We start from the raw sequence: 20,476 nt of genomic DNA, 5'->3' as shown, positions 1-20,476 counted from the left end.
AATGCCAGATGCGATCCAGGGTAGGTCGTCGATATCGAACTGGACAACAACAGGCATGAAGCCTGTTTATTGCAGATCAACTGGAATGTATTCCTCTAAATCAAGAGCAGATCAGAGAATCATTCAGCAAAGACGATCATTTTACCCCTGACTAGCTGCAGCCCCTGCAGGTCTAACGTCTTGTGCATATGTTGGCGTGTTGACCAAGTAACATTACACGTAGTGAGTGATATGCTGTGGTTGTGTGACACTCACTGCAGTGTTACTTGAGGCTGAATTGATGAGTTGGCAATTCCGTTAACCGCCTCAAGATCCAAAGTTTCAATTAAATCATTGTCAAGTTCCGTTATTTGTCTGTGCCCAGGTCCAAGTGCCTCCATCCATGTTAGTTATCTCTCCAAGATAAGGGTCCAATGTGACCTATGACATCAGAGCAAGCATCTCCCTTGAACGTCAAGTTTAATGGAATAACGGCCCTTGCATCGTCATTATTTTGCCCTGAAAAATAGCAAGGACAATTAGTCCATGGATGGTTTCACAGCAATAAACAAGTCGCACAGACTCTTGATGTACATTCCATTACTTGCCCTCCAGGCGTCAGGAGACTTAAGACTCAGGGTGAGGTGAGAAAATAAACTGGTCAAAGAGCAAGCTAAGCTCATCATAAACTACCCTAAGATATTCTAATCTTTTTTGTCACTTAGGACTTTTATTTGAAGTTTTCGGCTCTTGAAATGATCATTAGTCCATTTTATCACCACTGCCAAATGACATATCCCTAACCAACAGCCAAGAAATGTCTCGATACAGCCGTGAAAAGCCGGAACTTCCCTTAGAGTCCTTTGACTAAAGAATCTGGGGGCTGAGATATTATGATGAACGGTGTTATAACCTTCTGGGCGAGGATCTTATGCAGCCAGATGGAATTTCAGCAGAGCCTCGCTATGTCAGCAAATCAAGCAGCCAACTCAGACGGCGGGCAAAGAAAACATATTTCTATCGTTGTGAAATTCATGTTGCCCGTTTTTAGCGGTTCGATCTGTTGTCTTGTGGACTTGGCCTTCTTTTAGTACCAGCCTAAAAGAAAAAGAAAAGAAAAAGAACTTGAAAGCTAGAGTAATTAATATAAATACGTTCGTCTACCATCCTCCTTTGTACACAGTGGTATCTACTCTTCCCTTTCATGTTTAACTGACTGATATACGGCCGGTTTGTTCTCATAAAAACTTTCCGGATCTTGTAAATTCATCATGACCAGGAAGGAAAATTCGAAATGTGAAAACACAAAAGCTATGCTTTGATGATTATTAGACTACTTCGCTCTCCCAACACTCAGACCGTAGGATGCAAGCCTCCAAGCTTTATGAGTAAGCACTATCAGTAGCTAGCTCTTCCGAATCCTTCACGTAGTGATCGTCCCTATTCATGAAAATGCTTTTATCATGACAAACGTGAATCAGGCAGTGTCAAGGGAATACCGCAATCTCTCGTAATATTCATCACGGCTAGCGTCTAAGCCAGTTGTCGTGGGGTTAGGTGATTTGGCCGACTTCAGTATTGAGAGAGTGATCTGTATTAGGTGGAAGAAAATCCGTGAACTATGTGAAGATCTAACTGTAATGAGGAATGACTGCTCTTTATGATGGTGTGAGGCTTACAGTAAGCTGACGCTAACCGTGATGAATATCACCAGATCTTACGGTAGCTGCCTACCTATCCACTCCATATAACATAAATAAGCACTCATGTACCCGAGGGGAATGAAATCTTCTCATGTTGTCTCTTTCAGAGTCTGTTATCAAGTCATCATTATGGCAGCTTCACTTGTAGAATCTCTAGCCATAGATGGCAAGCACTTTACAGAAACAGGAGATGAAACCTCCAGACAGAAAATCATAGCTACAGCCAGCGCTCTCATCCAAGAGCTTGAAAACCCAGGAGAGCAACTTGCGAGAATTGGCTGGGGCGAACCAACTCGGACTGCTGCTTTTCGAACGCTCTTTAATCTGGGGATACTTCAGAAACTTGGACAAGAGCCTCAGAGCAGTAAGCAGTTGGCGGCTGGTACCAAAGCTGATCCTGTATTGGTTGGTATGTATTCGTTCAGTCTCTCCTGTAGTTGGTGTTGTTCTGATTGATTATCCTGTGATAGCTCGAGCTCTCAAGCATTTGGCTGCAAATGGCATTATCAAAGAAGTCGGCCAAGACTCGTATGTTGGAACGCCATTCTCCATGTCCACCAGAGATCCAACTATGGAGGGAGGCCTCATATACAGCTTCGAAGGCATGATCCCAACATTCCAAGGTCTTCCTGAGTTTCTGGCTCAGACAAACTATCAAGTTCCCAAAGATGCCAACCATTCTCCTGTTCAATATGGCTTGAGAACTGATAACCCTTTCTTCAGTATTCTCAGAGATAATGCTCGTCTAGGAAAAGCTTTCAACAGTTTCATGGCTGGTTACGCTAAGGCAAGACCTCGTTGGACTGAAGTGTATCCATATAAAGAACGACTGGGCGAAAACACCAATGCTAATGCTCCTTGGTTGGTTGATGTTGGTGGTGGCCTTGGTCATGAGTTGCTAGGCTTGGCTTCAGAAAAGGTCCTTGGAAGATTGGTATTACAAGACCTCCAGGCAGTCATAGAAGAAGCCAAATCATCTGGTAACCTTCCCGAGATTATTGAAGCCATCCCTCACGACTTCTTCACTCCTCAACCAGCCGAGTACAGAGGCGCAAAAGCATATTTCATGCGCCTGATTCTTCACGACTGGCCTGATGCAGAGTGTGCCACCATCTTATCTCACCTTCGAGATGCCATGGACAAGGATCGCTCTCGACTTCTCATCAATGAAACTGTTCTGCGAGATGTCGGCGCTCCTTGGCAGCAGACGAGCCTCGACTGGACGATGATGGGAATGTTGGTGAATCGCGAGCGAACTGAAAGTCAGTGGCATCGGCTCCTCAATGACGCAGGATTGAAAGTCACTGGAATCTATCACAAAGGCTCTGAGAGTGTGATTGAAGCGATGTTGGCTTGAGTAAACTTATGAGATTGGGTTCTCTTACATGTAAGGGTGCTGGTCAGCTGAAATACGTGGCTGAAAAGAGCCATGAAAGATTCTTTACTTTTGTCTATAGTCCAGATCCAGAGCCATTACGCAGACATTCTATGTCCCGTCATCCTCTCTCTCCTTCACATCGTTTACGCAATCTTGCCAGCTAATCCACTTCATATACACACATTCAATAATCGCAATAATAACCATACCACTTCCAAGACCGATCCAAAGACCGTCGAGCTTGAGGTTTGGGCTTCCTAGCTCCAGCCATATGGCAAATGGCACGGCAGCAAGGTAATTGACTGCCAGGACAACCCACGCAGCAACAGACTGCTTTGCCAGACCTCTCAACACACCGTTGGTGCCGCAGATGATTGAGTCGATGACCTGAAAGCATGCAACAGCAACCATTGATCCTGTGGCAAGGTCTCTGACCGTACTGTCGTCGGAGAACATGTCTGCGAGCGGGTTTCGCAAGACGTAGAGGAATGCGCCATCGAGGATACCAACCACGGTGAAGACGCCAGAGTATAAAATAGCAGCACGTCGTGCTTCCTTGAGTGCCCCAGCACCAACCAGATGACCGAAGCGAGTGGTGACTGCAACACTTATCGAGAACGGTATATGCCATGTAACAATGGAAAGCGTGTTGAGAACTGTTTGCGCAGCCAGATGACGGGTACCAAGGTAAGAGGTGCTGACCATGAGGATCTCAAAAGCGAGCCACTCTGCAAGATTAACGGCGGTGCTTGCGACAGAGAGACGGACCATGGGGCCCCATTCACGAATCGCAAATGCAGCACGGCTATCCCAGCCGCCCCAGCATCGGTGAGACTTCTTGCCAATGAACACGACATACAACAGAAGAAGCGCAGGTCGAAGGTTATTAGCAAGAGCCTGGCCGAAAGCAGCGCCATCGAGGCCCATGTCAAGTTTGACAGCAAAGTACCAACTCAGAAAGGCATTGACGGGAGCGCAAATAATGAGAATGACCATTCCAGGAGCAAATTCCCCCTGCGCTTGAAGAAACCTCTTACCAGCCTCAAAGAATGCATAACCAGGCAGTCCGACGAGGCTAACCCGCAAGAAAGAGGCGGCTTTCAGAGCGAGGCTTCGCTGAGGAACGAGTAATGGCAGAATCCAGTGGGAGCACAGCCAAATAGCACCGACGGGGATCATGACGATTGACATGAACACGATCATTCGCTGAATGTGCATCCCGACGCCGGTATAGCGACCAGACCCGTAGGCCTGAGCACACAGTGTATCGAGAGCCGTGGCCATGCCCTCAAAGATGGTGAACCCAATGATGTTAATCGTTGTTAAACCCAAACTTGAAGCTGCCAATTCCTCAGCACCTAAACGACCCGCGACAATGGTTGTAATGACAGTAAAAGAATACTGAAGAAGGTACGTCGCGATCAAAGGGAGGGAGTATTGGCATAGTAGTTTCGCTTCAGCCAAGAGGCTATGGACGTCGGTCAACGACTTTGCCGTTCCATTTTCGCTGACTTCTGATATCCTTGGAAGCAAAGGCGAAGTCTCATCGTGTAACACGCCATTGTGAGTGTGAGTGTGAGTGTGAGTGTGAGTGTGAGTGTGAGTGTGAGAGTCTTGGTGACCCTCACGGCGCCGACGTTCGCTCGAAGGCATTGGCGGTGGTGTTATATATATTGGCTGTCAGTCTCGGCTCAATTGATGAAAGCTCGAGCTTCAATAGCGTTTTTGAGCCCTGTGAGATCCACTAATGGAGGGCGAATTGGGTAGAGGATGTTTATAAGAAGAATTCTTCAGTGCCAAAGGCGAAAAGAAAGACGTGATCCACCGATTTCGGACCCAGCAACGAAAAGAGAGAGCTAAACCAAAGACAGAATGACAGACCCACTTAGAGAACTCAATTGTTCATAATTGTTTGATGCTTTTGGACGACTCATGAACTTACATGAACTTTGTTGAACGAGAATACCGTGATTCGTGAATGGTCTTCTGATTTATGACGTTCTGTCAAATCAATTGAGGCCAACCTTATCACGTGGTATTGATGTCAGGCCCGTTCATTCATTCGCCATGCCTGAAGTTTGTTGGAAGTAAATCAAGCACCATATCATTATATTTGAACCTGGGAGTCGGTTGAAATACCAAGGAGCATTAAACTTCAAGACATGTTTTCCGTCTCAGAGTGGCATCAACGAGACGCAAAATTCCGCCCTGTTCGAGAAGAGAAATGTACTCAGCTTGGAAACCGTCAGTTCACCTCAAGGAACAAAGTCTGAAGTACTCACTCGCGATTGGCCAACGGTCAGATAGCCTTTTAAGCCCATCGACGATAATCACCAAAGCATCTTTCATCTGTGGTTCATTGTCTTCCCGAATAAACCATGAGCATGCACTACAAGCAGTATAAAAACATCTTGCTTGAAGAGGACAATCTGACTGAATCTGAGCCAACTTAGGAGTCAAAGAACCACCTAGCGCTCTCAGACCTTGAACGCTAATACTCTGCAATTCTGTTTCGTGTGTCAAGCGTTCTCGACTTGTTATTCCAGGGGCGTCAGGACAACCATAAGCTCCGTATAGGAGCGCTTGGGCACTAATGCAAATGGCGGAAGCACATGCCAAAGATGACGCCGAAGAAGAAGAAACGTTGCTCAAGGATTGTTCTTCAATAGAAATTTGTAGTGAGGTTAGTGCTCTATTAAGGCTCTGGCCTTCCTGGACAACATGCAGGATGTCGTGTGAGGATTTGGTTTTCAAATGTTTGTGTGTAATGACCTTGCCGAGCATATGAGCTGCTTGACATGTTCTAGCAAAGGAGCCCAGAGTTGTGATGGAGCTGAAGCATGCTGTATACAGTGGCTCGCTTGGCACTGTCTTACCCAAAACCCAGTCTTCATCGTTGACTGGTAGTAGCTCGTCAGGGCAAGGTTCTGGAGCGGCAAATGGTAGTCCACTTGTGTCGATATTGATGAATCTGAACATAGTTTTGTTAGATGGAGGTTCAAGGATGCAGAGAAATGACCTACCTGTCAAGCACAAAGATAGTCCACCATGTTCTGCGCTGCTCTTCTCGTTTAGACCAAGAATCAGCAAATTTGAAGAGCTGCTGTGCATCTCTATCATGCCAACTCATCAGTATCCCTAGTCTTGCCGCTCGACTGATGGTGAGATAGCAGGCAGGATATATAGCCTGGCACGCCTCATAGAGAGCCAGCAGGACCAAAGACTGGGCTAGGCGAAGTGAAACTAGGCCTGCACTTTCAGCAGCGGCACACAGAGTTTTTGCCAACATGTACAACGGATGTTGGGATGGAGGCTGTCCGTTGGGTCTGAGCGTGCATATTTTCATACATAAAAGTAGTAGATCATGGCAAGCATCTTGACTGAAAGGGTCGGCATATGTGATCCGCTTTCTGCTAATCATAGGAAGCCACTCATGCACTGAAGAAAAGTAATTGTGATAGAGGACTGGCAAGTCATCTGGTTCCAAGTGCTTGGCTATAATCTGCTGCAGATCGACTCTGGGCCCAGGTGCCAATGCATTGCTGGTGGTTAGGGGCGTGAAGAGATCTGGATCCAAGAAGAAGGCCAGGGGAAACGGTTGGTTGGGTTCTGATAGAGATGGTTGGCTTGTTCCATCCGGGTGAGAAGCAGTTGGAGGTGGTGGAAGTTCTATATATTCACATTTTTTACCGAGGCGGGCACACTGTAAGCCGTCAGTTTTAGGCTATGCCTGCCTCATTTCTGAGCCGTACTAAGGAGCAAGATGGCAATTCTCTCATGCACTTCCTCTTGAGGCGGCTGATCAAGTCAGAGATGCTTCAATTAATTAAGGATGAAGCCTTACCGACATGTTGCACATGAATGGCGAGCCACTGGCATCTCGATCAGCGCAACGTTGACGGCCTCGTAGATCTGTAGTGATTGCAAAGCAGCTTATAAATCAATAGAGACCTCTTACGCAGCAGCGTGAGCGTGAGCGTTGGGGTGAGATACCGTGAACAGGCCGAAGAGATTGATTGCAGGAAGAGGAGAGAGAGGCTGAGAGCGGAGGTGAGCGGGTAATAGGGAGGCAGAAGTGAGACAGAGGCGGATTGGAGCGGACTTTAGTGGAACCGTTCCTGTTTAAGACACCAACCAACAGCGAGACAGGCATTGGAATAACGCGATGAGACTGACTGAGAGGGAGACGATTAATAATGAGTAAGAAGGTATTTTCTCAGAAAATATATAAAGAGTAGAGATAAATAGACCATTATCATACAAAGCACAATCCACACTCAACATGACCACCAAAAAGCTCATAGTGGTCATTGGTGCAACAGGTGGTCAAGGAGGCTCTGTTGTCAACTCCTTCATCACTGACCCAGAATGGCGTGTTCGTGGCATCACTCGAAACCCCTCAAGCCTAGAATCAAAGAATCTCGAGGCCCGCGGTGTTGAAATAGTTCAAGCCGACTTGGGCGACAGAGCCTCACTAGCCAAAGCTTTTCAAGACGCAAATGCCATCTTTGCAGTCAGTGACTTTTGGGGCATCTACAACGATCCGAAGAATCGAAACAAACCACAGCCGGGACAGGCACTCAACGAGTGGACAAAGATACAAGAAACTCAACAACTCAAGAATATCATCGATGAAGCTGCCAGACTATCAAGTCTAGAAAGATTCATCATATCCTCACTCCCAGGTGTCACGAAATTGTCGGGAGGAAAGTATACGAATGCTTGTCATTTTGACTCCAAGGCTGATGCAGAAGAGCACGGTGCACAAAACCAGCCAGAGCTATGGGCAAAGACGAGTGTATATCTGCCGGGATACTTCTTGAGTAACTTCTTAACTCATCCAATGGCCCAGCCTGCCAAGGTCAGATCCTAGTGTCAGCCATGATGTCAGAATATTCAAACTGACGATGTAGCAGAAAGACAATGGAAACATACAATTCGCAAACAACCTAGACCTCGACACCAAAGTTCCTCTGATATCACACGACCAAGACTCTGGTCCCTTGGTCAAAGCCCTAATTCAAAACCATCCAGGGAAAAGTGTCATTGGGTATCGTTCTTGGATCACACCACGGGAATTCGTAGGAATTTTCAGTAAAGTGACGGGATACAAGACTGAAATACTACACATACCACCCGGACAGTTCAGCTTTGACTGTAAACCAGAGTTGAGGGCTGAATTGCAAGATAACTTTGCATTTTGTAACGAGATCGGGTTTCATGGTGGTGGTGATTCTCCTGCTGTTCATCCCAACGAGGTAAGTTCTTCTCTTGATATTTGTGATAAGATAAAGGTGGAAGCTGATCTGTACTGCAGCTGAATCCGCCTCCTCAACTAAGAAACATCGAAGATTGGATTAGAGAACAAGATTGGCCTAAAGTTTGGGGATCTTGAGACATAGGTTGGAGGAGTGAGAGTCTGTTTAGAAGTAATACAGCTGAGGCTGCTCATGCTGGCAGTCGAATGTGACTTTATAGTGGTACATCTTGATAAGAAACTCGGCCTATCGAAAGTTAAATAATTGAATGGTTATCGTTACTATGCTCTGAATAGAATTGATATCAGCCTTTGAACCTACCAATAGCGACCACAGGTGGAGAACACAGACCAACTGCTGCAAAACCCCTCAGACTTGAAGTCTACTAATTCAACATATTACAAACTGGTCGTTCAGTGGAGACCTACCCATATTCTTTGACCGCCAAGCCATGAGCACATCTGAAAACCATCGAACCATAGTCAACGTTCTCGCCAAGAAATTCGCTCTTTAAAAACCAACCATGGAGCCAGCTCAAAAGCAACAGCTCGTGGTCGTTGCCTCAAACAACATCCCCAAAATCAAAGCCACCCGTGAAGGCTTCACACAAATGCTTCCAGACTCTTATGACTTCCAGGGCATAAGTGTAGACTCCAACGTCTCAGACCAACCCTTCTCAGACGAAGAGACTCTGCGTGGCGCAACAAATAGAGCACAAAACGCCCAAACAGCACGACCAGAAGCTGATTTCTGGGTTGGCATCGAAGGCGGTGTTGAGACTCACAACGGCTCCATCTGCTCTTTTGCTTGGATTGTGGTTATTGGAAAAGATGGCAAGATTGGCAAGGCTCGAACTTCGGCATATTTTCTACCGGAGAGGACTTGTAAACTACTGAAGGAGGGTGTTGAGCTGGGGCATGCCGATGATATGGTGTTTGGACAAACGGATTCAAAGAACAAGCAGGGTTCGGTTGGGCTTTTGACTGGTGGCGTTGTTGATCGAGCGGCGTGTTATACACAGGCCGTCATTCTGGCGCTGATACCCTTCAGGAATGCTTCTTTGGACTTTTGATGAGTTCATTTTGATATTGTACACTCAAGGCTCTCCAGGAAATGATCACAAATAATATAATGATTCTGTAATGCGATACATGACGGACACTTCGTTTCACTTCTGGAATCCAGTGAAGGACAAACTTTCTCGCGGATAAAAACGCTTTTTATTAACCTGCCCACAAGGAGTGTAAATTATATATAAGGAATTAAAAAATTAGATATGCGTAAATGCGTGTACTTTTCCACCCCTTCCATGCTATCTCTCCACTGTTATTACTGTTCGCTCCATCTCTTGACAAATTCTGTAAATGCATAGACAGTAATATATGTACAGCCATGACGCCACGCTGTATTGGGCACAAATAACAAAGCCCCAATCATTGATATATCCAGTAGTGGGCTAACATGAACTATTATATATATCCAAGAATCGGGGTAAGGGCGGCCGTTACAGGTCGAGTTATATTCCTGGGTTGGCAAACTAAGAAACAAACTTAGGTATGGTGGTAGAAGCATGGTATATGCTGTGCGTATACGAGTAGGGAGTGCGTATATAGGTAGATTAATAGACAGTGAGGAATGGTTTAACGATCCGTCGCTTCGTTCCAGTCGCCCATCTCGGGCATGCCGTAGGGATTCCACTCTTGTCCAGGATAACTAGTCGCACTCATCTGAGGAGGAACCTCTCCATCTGAGTCAGCATTAGGATCATAGTGAATCTTCTCTTCTTGCGAATCAATTCGCAATGTCCGCTTCCGGGCATCCTCTGTATCCTCCAGTTCAGCGTGGAAGGATGGGCCTCCCCTGCTTTTTGGCTCGGGCGGGCCTAGATCACTACCACCAGAGGGGGATTGCCTCGTAGAGTTGGGGCTGACACTACCCGGTGCACCAGATGGGGGACTGAGTGACACACCCTGAGACTCTTCTGCCTTGGGTGAGAAATGTGAGCTGGCACCCGCCGCAGAATGACCTCCCATGAAATCACCTCCAGCAAGCGCAGGCATAGGAAGGCTAGGAGCCCGGGACTTTGAGCTGCCGTTCTGCTCCGTGCCTATTCTTGGGGCAACGTGTTGGGCAGGCGGAGGATTGCCACCGACTCTAGGGCTTCCGCTAGTTCTGCCACTATGGGGACTGTCGCTGTTAAACCTCTGCATATTGGAGGTTCCTTGATGGGTTGCATTGGGTTCGTTTCGAGGAGCGGCGTCTGTGTGCTCACGCTCTCCCTCCTGAGTGTGGTCGTGTTCAGGGTTGGCAGCAACCATAGCTTGTAGGTTCAACAGCGAAGGACGAGGTGATGGGGCATGAACTGGTGTAGGAGAGTGAACCTGAGTAGGCGTCGAGACATGGACAGGAGGCGATTCCTCTCCGGGAACATTTTGTCCTATCGGGAACCCATACTGCGGGCTCTGAGGCTGCGACGAGAACTGAGAATGCTGAGGACTTCTGTATGATGAAGGCGTGTTTGGGCTGTGACCAATTGTTCCGTGCCATTGGCCAGGATAAGAAGCCTGCCTCTGTTGGGGTGGTGGGAATTGCCCAGCAGGGGGAGGCATCTGAGGCTGCCATTGACCCGGGGGCTGAGGAGGAGATTGGAATTGTCCCTGTTGCTGTGCGGGAGACTGGAAGTGACCTTGCTGCTGCATAGGAGACGTGAACTGGCCTTGCGGTTGAGGAGGTGATTGGAATTGTCCCTGTTGCTGTGCGGGAGACTGGAATTGACCATGGGGCTTCGGCGGAGAATTGAATTGGGCCTGAGGCGACTGTGTAGGCGGGAACTGCCCTTGCATTTGAGGAGGAGATTGATATTGATGACCAGGTTGTGGCTGGCCCATGCCCTGAGGACTTGAAGCGAAAGCCCCAGAAGGGCTTCGGAATTCCTGCTGTGGCATACTTGGGCCGGTAAACATTGATGAGTAACGCTTGGACTGCGCTTGTCCCATGCTCTGGTTGCTGAACTGAGATGACGGGCGAGCAGTTGGCACTTGTCCGAAAGGCTGGCCGCTGACCTGCGAGGATGGACGGGGAGACTGGGTTTGTCCATACGGAACTTGACTAGCAAATTGCTGCTGGGGCTGCTGAGTGACTTGGGGCTGTTGAGGTCGCTGTACAGGCCGCATCTCATGGTTCTGATAAGCCTGCAGATCGGGAATCACCATTGACTGCCGATTCTCCTTGGAACCTCGTTTAAATGCTCCAAGGATCTTGCTTGCAGTCAACTTGTCGTTCTCGCCCTTTCCTTGACTCGCTACTGGCTTATTTGAGACCTGTGCCGACATGCGGTTCCTCAAGCCTTTCCACTTTGAAGCTCCCGGACTTCCCTGGCGAGCTGGCTGATTAGCGACCTGAGGTTGCTGGAGAGCAGCCGAGCCGTCCTTTGGAGGGACTGGAGGGCCTGAATCGGAGTGCTGCATCTGAATAGGTGGGCGGCCAGGAGAAGTGGCTTGTAAGTAGGAGCCTGGCATATGCTGACCGGCAGATGAGGTGCGAAGGTTGGGCTCATACTGCTGCCCTGGAGCAATCTGGTAACCGCCATGTTGGGGGTTCATCTGCTGAGGGTGTGCCTGTTGCTGAGCGCCGGGAGGTTGCTGCTGGAATCCAGGAGGAAACTGCTGTTGTTGCTGTGGAGGTGACATTCCCATCCTGTTGGCAAAGGTCTGCAGTTGTGGCGAAGTAGACACTGCGGATACAACAGGCGTGTCAGGCTGCGAAAGCTGGGAGGATTGTCGCCTTCCAGCAGCCAAAGTGGTAGTGTTCAGACGAGGACTCTGAGTAGCCATCGACGATACAGACGGCGGGCCAGTTTTGGACATTTGCGACACTGGAGACAGGGGCATATCATTATCTGATGCACCATGACTAGGCCTATTGTCATGCCTGAAGGACATGTTTGGGGAGTCTGTAACTGGTCGTTGGATCTGAGTTCCCTCCTGTTTTGCATGCGCGAGCTTGTCAAGCGACTGCGACGATTGCGACGCATGGTGGAACGACGGTTGAGTTGTTGGGGCCGTGCTTGGGACATTGAAAGAGGTCTGCGTTGTCGGGGCAGATCGGATCGCGGACGCAGCTGGTGAGATCGATCGCATTCTTGCAGCTCGCGCGTCCGGGAAGCTCTGTCCCACGCTGAAAGGTGTCTGTGGAGTCCCATGACGACTGTAATCAATCACTGACCCGATAGGAGGAGTTCCGGCTGGAGTTGTAGAGCCAAAGCCTAGAGGTGATGGACGTGAGTTGCGGTAGGCAGATTGAGCGTGCTGGGTATCTCTTATTCCACCAGATAGAGGTCGGGCAGATGACATGGGGGATTGTTCCCTAGATATCGACTGTTGATCACCAAATTGATGAGGTCTCTGAGGTTGGGGACTAGCCAATGGCGGGGCAGGGCCATGAGGGCTTCCAAGCTGACCCCCTGGAAGTACAGGGCTGGTCAGTTGTGGTCCCGAAGGTCTTCGCCCCTGTGTCTGCAGGGCGGGCGGGTGAGGGGTACCAAGCTGGGGACCAGAAGCGCGACGATCATAAGGATGTTGCATCTGGGGTGACGTAGTCTGCTGAGACTCCTTGCTCTTGTGGACATGTCCTAAAAGGCCAGAGATCAGTCCAGCAGCCGAACCTCGTCTCTTACGGCGCTCGTTAGCATCAACCGGCGGTGTACCCGTTGGAGTCGGAAGAATCTGGTTGAAAGTAGGACCAGCAGTGTTACTTCGCTCGAAGCCTGGATGAGCAGGGCGTTGCAGGGATACTGGTTGCTGAGCTCCCAAGTGGCTTGAGATCGGCCTTGAAGAGGTGGGTGTACCAGGCTTTGAGGATGTACGACTACTTGGCCGATTGAAGACATTCGTCATAGCAGCCTTGGTATTGAATGCCGAAAATCGCTTCTTCGCTGGAGGAGTAGCAGATTGGCTCATCTCGTTGGCCAAGTTTGAAGTAGCTGCGCGTGGAGGACCTACAGGTCGATGCTGACCCGAAGCAGGATCGAAGTCAGGGTTGAGCCGAGATCCCCTTCTCTCTTCCGTCGATGTGGCGGGCCTGCTCTCATCCGGGCGTGGAGGGGGAGGCATTGAAAGCCTTTCTCGGCTCTGCTTACTCCTCAAGCCTAGCATGAAACTGGCTCTGGACTTCTTCTTGTCATGGGCTCCGTCCGTCGTCACACTTGATACAGAAGCCGCATCGTGATGGACCTCAGCGTGCGGTGGTTGAAGTTGCTGCTGTTGTTGCGGAGGATGAAACTGCTGACCGTGGTGATCCACAGGCGTGCTTCGTCGCTCAGTCGAGCTCTTCCTGAAGCGATGTCCAATATCCTTCAATAATGCTGAGGCCTTCTTAGAACGTCCCCGATCTTCATTGGTAGCGTCACCTGTTCCTGTTCTGGCAATGCCCTCCTGAGAAAAGCGTCTTATGAACTGTGATCCAGGGCCGAGATGGCCTTCTTTGGAACCGCTCGGCTGTCTTTGATGGCCAGGGAAGAGACCAGGGTAACGATTGGCAGACGAAGGTGGCACCTCAGAAGGCTTTTGCCGTTGATGATGCTTATTAGCTGTAGAGCTCGAAGAGGGTGAAGGAGGAACATCTCCAGTTTCTTTGTTATAGCCAAAGAAGGGGTCATTTTGGGATTGCTGTGAACGCTGTGAGAGTTGTGAAAGTTGCGAAGCATTTGTGCCAGCTCGGTTTCTGTTAACCATGTGAAGAGGTTCGGCCAGATGACTCTCTTCCAACTTCCATTGGCCTGATGGAGGAACGGCCTGTGGTTTAGGAGTAACGCGATGAAGAGGTTCAGATAGGTGACTTTCCTCCAACTTCCAGGGACCAGATGGAGGAAGCCTTTGAACGGGGTTGCCTCCCATGAGCTGAGGTGGAAGTAATGGTAGCGTTGGAGGCTTGTATCCTTGAGTTTGCGGTGGCATAGGCCCAGGTTGGACTGGGTGCATCTGGAATGGATGCTGTGGTCCCCGAGGAGGTGATTGCTGAAGTGAGTGGCGCGGTGATTGTTGCGGAGGGGGTGATTGCGGTTCTGATCCATCCACATCTTTCTTCGACTTCTCTTCCATAATAGAGTCTGTCCCAACCAAAGTAGACCCGACAGTGACCTCAGATGTCAGTGTTCCCTGCTGACGAGCAATTTCGTCGAAATCTTCCGGTTCAGCAGAAACGTGCTCAGCGATAGGTTCGGTAGTCCTTTGCTCGGTCGCTGTCGATCTCGAGTTTACGTCAAAAGTCGATCCTCTTCTGATGGGAGGTAGTCCAACAAAGGATGAATGACGCCGAGGCATGGCCGAGGGATCGTGTGGTTGAGTCGGAGTTTGAGACTGAGGTACATTTGCCATGGGTTCCTGAGAGATGACTGATGAATAAACAGACGTCGGTTGAGGTGATGGGCCAGCAGGGTCCTCTGGAGGCACCATACGAATACCACCGCTGGCAGGCGTAGGAGTTGCACCGCCAGACATTGGCTTACTGGATGGCATTTGGGTGCTGGAACCATCCTGAGGGTGGCCTTGATTTGCAAGCATGGCTCCTGATTGCTCAGAAGCTTTACCCTTGGCAAGGTCTGTTCCCTTGAACGGATCCCAAGTAGACTCATCGATAGGCGTTGGAATGTACCATTGTGATCTATCATCATTTTCTTTACTGGCGGGAGCGGAGATAGAAGCGGAAGCAGAGGCAGAGGCAGATGGATCTTGTGAGAGCTGAGGCCCATAGCTCTCGTGTGAAGCAAGTCTCTTACCTGGTTCGCCAGTCGATGGCACAGGGCCAAACTGTAGCATGCTAGAAGATTGGGAGGACTGGGGAGCATGATACGACTGGGTCGAAGGCCTCGAGTTCACGACGTCTTTCTCGGAGGAGTCATCAGCGCGGGATCTTGTGAGACGATCTAAACCCCACGATGCGCGTCTTTCAGCTTTGAACTTTGTTTGCACCGGAGATGTTGGTTCGCCCTGTCAACCAAAGAAACATTAATAAACACTCTTGTCACATAGCCTGATGGATGGGCAACATCATGATGGATGACAATGCGGGAGGAGAAAAGGGAACAAGCGTCGTAGAATTCCTATCTCATACACCCGTCTCGTCATAAGGTAAGGTCAAGAGTGATCATCAGCCCCGAAGTGCATGACGAAAGGAGATTTAATCCAACAATAACCCTGCTCCGAGGGAGAAAAAAAAGGAAGAAGCCCATCACAACAGGTTCTAAAAAGAGAAGCGTCAGTGAAATACCTTGTCCCCAGTTCCACGCAATTTGCTCTTTCCCTTGCTAAACAATCCCTTGCCCATCTTTCCAGCAGACTGCATGAGTTCCTTGCCCTTGGTTCCAATCTGGTTGCTCGAGTTTCCGAAGCCGCTGGAGCCGGATGGCACGGATCCGCCAAGTCGAGATCGCCCTGCTGGAGGCCCTGTCGTAGGCGAGCTTGCATTAAGATACTGCTGATAGTATGGCTGTTGATTGTGAGAAACGCTGGGACCTGGTGCGTGTCCCTTTTGACTTGTGGGCACCCCGGCCCCGGAGAAGGAAGAAGTTCCGTTCGCGTATTCGGGATGCTCGGTCATCAGATTAGACAACCAGTTCTCCAGACCTGACTCCCACGCTTGGTGTGTAGCCAAACCCGCTTCAAACTTGAGCGTCCTTTGAACGGGTGTTGCCAGGCTCATGATATCGCGCCATGGAGTAGTCTGAGGGAACTGACTGGGAGGAAGAGCTTTAGTCGACTTATCTGGGGGTGGTGATGCTGACGTAAGATTTGAAGGTATCTGAGTCAATGTTTTATTCTCTGCAACAGATGGACGGCGATTGTCAAAGGCTCGCGGAGTTGCATCATCATTTTCGATAGAGACGGGAGAAGGGGGCTCCAAAGTAGCTGGCTGCTGGCTAGGCGGTAGCGTACTGGCTTTGGAAACCTGATGCGAAATGCCACCAGAAGGTGGGATGATGATTTTGGGAGTCTCAACATTTCGAGGCGACTCTTTGCTCTGGCCAGCAACATCTGAAGCCTTATCTTTTGGAGATTGAACTACCACTGGTGCTAGAGGTGAAGGAGACGCTGGACGAGGAGATTCGTCGTTGAAAGTTCCAGCGGGCGGCTCGACAGGGAGAATCTTTGGTGGGGAATCGAAACCAGCCTCCCAGGAGAATCTACGTCGTGAATCAGACTTAGGTGACTCAGGCTGAGCGGTAGGCTGGGATTCGGTAGACACCACGGTGCTAGACAGTGGTTGGACAGTCGACTGCTGTTGCTGCTCATGCACTGGAGGGGTCTCTGTCTTGGGCTTCTCTTGGACCTCTGCTTCGATTTTCGATTCCGGCGCGGATTTCTCGTTTGAATCGGCCCAATAGCTATCATAATCGCTAAGAGTATAACTGCTGTTACGCGTGACACCCCGGTCACCTGGTGTCAAAGACTGAGAATTATCGAGCAGGGGTCGAGACACCGCAGAACCTGGTGTTGGAGCAATGGGGCTCAGGGACCTCATGATTTCCTCACTCAAGACGTCACTTTCCTTAACAGGCGACGAATTGAAAGTGTTCAGAGACCCTTGTGTCAAAGCAGAATTTGGCTCGTAGTTCGATGGAGAGTAATCCAGCTGTCGAGGATGCAGGGGCTCTGTGGGCGTAATCTTCGAGTCGGTGGCTGATGCAGGCTCTCTGGGTGATGGGAAAAGTCCCTTTGAGTTCGGGCTTGGTGTACGCAGCGGTGGAACAGCTCGAGGATCGTTGACAGGGGCGAGAGAGGTACTGCTGTTAAGCCCAGGAGTGCTGGCGTTGTCTTCACTCTCCCTGGGCTTCTCTTCCAGAGTTGCGAGATTTCCGGGGCTATCAGTTGCTTGGTTGGGAACTGAAGGTTGGTCTTGCTTGGTCGGGTCTTGAGCAGAGGCAGGAGCGCCCGAATTGTTTCCTGAAGAGAAGAAGTCGGCGCCAAATACTGACATTCGCGCAACATCGGGAAGCTGCGGGCTGACAGATAATCGCTTTCGGTCTATGTCTGCAGGTGAATGAATCACAGTTTCTTCCTTTTCACTAACAGGCTCCGGAGAAGTAATGCTATCCAAAGTGGGAGGATCATGCAACCCCTGAGATCCTAAACCAAGCTCCTCACGCTTCGCAAGAATGCTATCAAAAGTTGGCTGCTTCTGGACCTTATCAATCGCTGGGCCATCTCCTTGGCCGTATCCTTGCCGGTTCGGTTCGTCGATTGGGGGTGTAGAGCGATCATCGGGTCTAGGTGCAATATTCTCTGCGATGGACAACGGTGACCCGCCCAGCTTACGCTCATCATCTATATGGCGGAAATCGGGTCGAATTGAAGGCGAAGCACGAGCAGCGGAACTTGCGGTGCTCTGCGGGGTAGAGGATCGAACGTCAGGCTGTTGATGATAACTGGGCGCTTTCGAAGAACCAGCGCCTGAAGACAAAGGAGCAGGTGATTCGGTTCGTCCTGTAACCGGCGACGAAACATTATGGGATTGTTCTGGGTGGCCTGGGTTGGGCACATCCGGATGGTTTGTCTGAAGCTGTAGTGAAGGCGCGTTGCTTGAGCTACGAGAACTGGAAGCGACAGCAGCAGCCAATCTCGGCGAGGGTCCAAATGATTCGGTTCGCTGTCCGACCGGTCGGAGACCTGTTGTTACTCGAGGAACCGGGGGAGGCGGTGGTGGCTCGTCATCCTCGAACTCGTCGGCGCCCCAGTCGTCACCATCATAATTCTGAGTCGGCGCTTGGACCCATTTCCTCGTCTTGGTACGGTTGACGTTGACCTGATATCCTCCAGGTGTTTGGGGAGATCTAGAAGCGATTGCGGATTAACAGTGAGGAACTTTAAGATATGGCGAAGGACCATTACAATGGAGATTGCGACTGCCCTTGCGCATAAGGGTTATTATATGTCCCATCCATGTCGTGTTTGGGGTTATTGGCCAAACTCGACTATCGAAGCATTCTTGGACGACCTTGAGATGCTTGATGAAAATCCAGCGTTTTGGCGGCGTCGAGGACAGTTGAACTGGGAGGACGTGGCAATGGGATTAGGTGTACCGGGCTATTTATCGGGTTCGGCGATGAAGATCGGCGGCGGAGAAAGTAATGCGTCGGTAGGTGACGGACAGTTGGTTAAGATTGATAAAGAGCTTAGAATACAAGGTCTGCAACTCAAGAAAGACAAACAGCAAAATAAGCCAATACAAGAGGAAGGAGAATGAGATGAAGGTAGCAAGCAGAACAAAGGAGGTTATGGCAAAACAGTAGATGCCAACGACAACTTGTGAACGATGGCGACAAGATGGTGATAGAAACAAGGAGGCGGAGTTACGTTTCTGGTGGTGGTCGGGAGCGAGCGCGAATGCGAATGGATGGTATGGTTGAATGAATGGTGCGGTCAGGCACTTTTGTCACCTTTAGCTTAGTGCTATGCTGCCCGCCGCTGTGGTAGCCCGATGGAGATTGGATGACGGAGGTGGATGGGGCACTTCAGGCGGTTGCTGTTCTAAAGACTGGGGGCCACGGACAACTTCAACCACTAATAAAAAAGAGACAAGGAATAGAATACAGAGGAGCATCAAGATACCCCAGTCTGCCCAGCCTCGTTGAAACCCAAGAAATAGAAGATCATTGCGAGGATTACATTTTGCGACGGTGATTTTTTATGGCAGCCAGTATCATACAGGGGACGACTACCTAGAAGCGACAAAAAAAGAAACCAAAATGGGTCGATCGATGGAATGAAATTATCAGCGGAGTCAACCCAACATTAGATCCTTATTATAGGTCCTCGCTGTGGCACGAAGTTACGAGATCGTCTGCTGGGCTCCCGTCACTTCGCGTAAGTGCATGGAATGGATGTTTATAGAGCAATTAATTAAAATCCACGTTGATAATTATCCAAAGTATCCTCGGAGACATGGATCAAGAATTGGCCATTGCTATTTTTGACATATCCTTGCTTTTCATCCTGGGGAAACCAGTTATTGTTCTACGCCTCGGGATATAAGACAAAGAAGAAAAGAGTTTCAAGTCCATCAAGTAAAGATACTCGTTAGCTCGCGTGTTTTTCTGTGTTAGGCCCCCTCCGATGTTGCACATAAGGTACTGTAATCATTTCTCGGAGCCTTGCGAGATTGATCACCTGAATCACGGCCGTTGAAGAGTTTATAGTCAAGGGGGCTTAGTGCCTAGGTCCTCGTCACCTATCCACTAGAATGGACCCTTTTGACGCCTCGTGATAACTTTACCTTTATGGTACTGGCCTCAACATCACGAACTGCGAACCCTTTGCATAACATGTGGCTTTCTTGGCCCCTTATATCTCCTCATTGCTGTATCATGTATGCGAGTTTTACACAGCATTCAACGCAAATGTCACACGTAGACACGGATTTCAAGTTACACATCCACACGTGCCACCATGGATGTGAACAAAAAGACAGCAACGTCTTTAATAACTTGCTTTTGATAGGGCAGGTGACGTCCACTATGACACGTCTTAGGATACCGGGGTTTTGAGTGCTGGCCATCAGACGGTGGTTGTTTGTTGACCCTAGCCACCAATTATTCCAGTGCCCGTCTTAAAGTCTGCAGTTGCAGTGTTACCGATTTTTGGTTGATGGCATGGAAGCTGTCAGATATTGCGCGTCTGGTAAAGAATAGTAAGGGGTTCAATGCCGTCATTCCCGCTCACCCTAGGCTCCACTTGATTGCAGAATAAGATGATTGGGTTTGGTATACGAGGCAAAGTTCAGACTTTGGAGCTATAAGGAAGCGACGGTGATAGAATTTGGATACGAAGAAATGGTAGTAATTAAGGTATGCTTAATGGTGTGCTTTACGAGCTGTCAACAGCAGCTTCTAATGAGAGCATGTAGTTATCGTGTAGATTCTGGCATTAAGATGATTGACAAATGAAGAACTTCCACCTACTATATGTTTAGTACATTACTGTATACCAAGGATCTCGAATACTAAAGAGACTAATAAAATATATAGTCTTGAGTAAAACTCATGATTAACTCACGATGCACAGCTTCAACTCTCCACGTAGACATGAAGGCCATGATTGTGATAGCACTTGTCAATCTCAGCAGAAGTACATATTCAAGGCATATCGATACTTACCTATAGAAAA

General features: G+C 49.2%; 4 protein-coding genes across 4 annotated transcripts; 2 read left to right on the top strand and 2 right to left on the bottom strand.

Annotated features, from left to right (window-relative positions):
- Positions 1-1,811: 1,811 nt before the first annotated feature.
- Positions 1,812-3,039, top strand: BKA55DRAFT_503206 (S-adenosyl-L-methionine-dependent methyltransferase; the record flags this gene model as incomplete). The annotated part of the gene is made up of 2 exons (XM_046186983.1): positions 1,812-2,091; positions 2,153-3,039. The coding sequence occupies 2 exons, from the start codon at positions 1,812-1,814 to the stop codon at positions 3,037-3,039; spliced, it is 1,167 nt and encodes a 388-aa protein (XP_046053441.1).
- Positions 3,040-3,168: 129 nt separating this feature from the next.
- BKA55DRAFT_502869 (mate-domain-containing protein) lies at positions 3,169-6,190 on the bottom strand (the record flags this gene model as incomplete). Its single annotated transcript, XM_046186963.1, has 5 exons — positions 3,169-4,737; positions 4,938-4,978; positions 5,325-5,720; positions 5,937-6,031; positions 6,084-6,190. 5 exons carry the CDS (start codon positions 6,188-6,190, stop codon positions 3,169-3,171), a joined length of 2,208 nt encoding a protein of 735 aa, XP_046053440.1.
- A 1,152-nt stretch (positions 6,191-7,342) lies between these two features.
- BKA55DRAFT_635199 (uncharacterized protein) lies at positions 7,343-9,517 on the top strand (the record flags this gene model as incomplete). The annotated part of the gene is made up of 4 exons (XM_046197007.1): positions 7,343-7,921; positions 7,977-8,318; positions 8,378-8,440; positions 8,866-9,517. 4 exons carry the CDS (start codon positions 7,343-7,345, stop codon positions 9,388-9,390), a joined length of 1,509 nt encoding a protein of 502 aa, XP_046053439.1. The 3' UTR covers positions 9,391-9,517.
- Position 9,518: 1 nt separating this feature from the next.
- Positions 9,519-18,735, bottom strand: BKA55DRAFT_556775 (uncharacterized protein). The gene is made up of 3 exons (XM_046191737.1): positions 18,203-18,735; positions 15,585-18,144; positions 9,519-15,304 (listed from the first exon to the last, which is right to left on the bottom strand). Exons 1-3 carry the CDS (start codon positions 18,253-18,255, stop codon positions 9,959-9,961), a joined length of 7,959 nt encoding a protein of 2,652 aa, XP_046053438.1. The 5' UTR covers positions 18,256-18,735; the 3' UTR covers positions 9,519-9,958.
- Positions 18,736-20,476: the final 1,741 nt, after the last annotated feature.

Source organism: Fusarium redolens (assembly GCF_020744475.1).
Source record: "Fusarium redolens strain MPI-CAGE-AT-0023 chromosome Unknown BKA55scaffold_3, whole genome shotgun sequence".
Classification (NCBI taxonomy): domain Eukaryota; kingdom Fungi; phylum Ascomycota; class Sordariomycetes; order Hypocreales; family Nectriaceae; genus Fusarium; species Fusarium redolens.
This window is presented reverse-complemented; position numbering and strand designations above follow the sequence as displayed.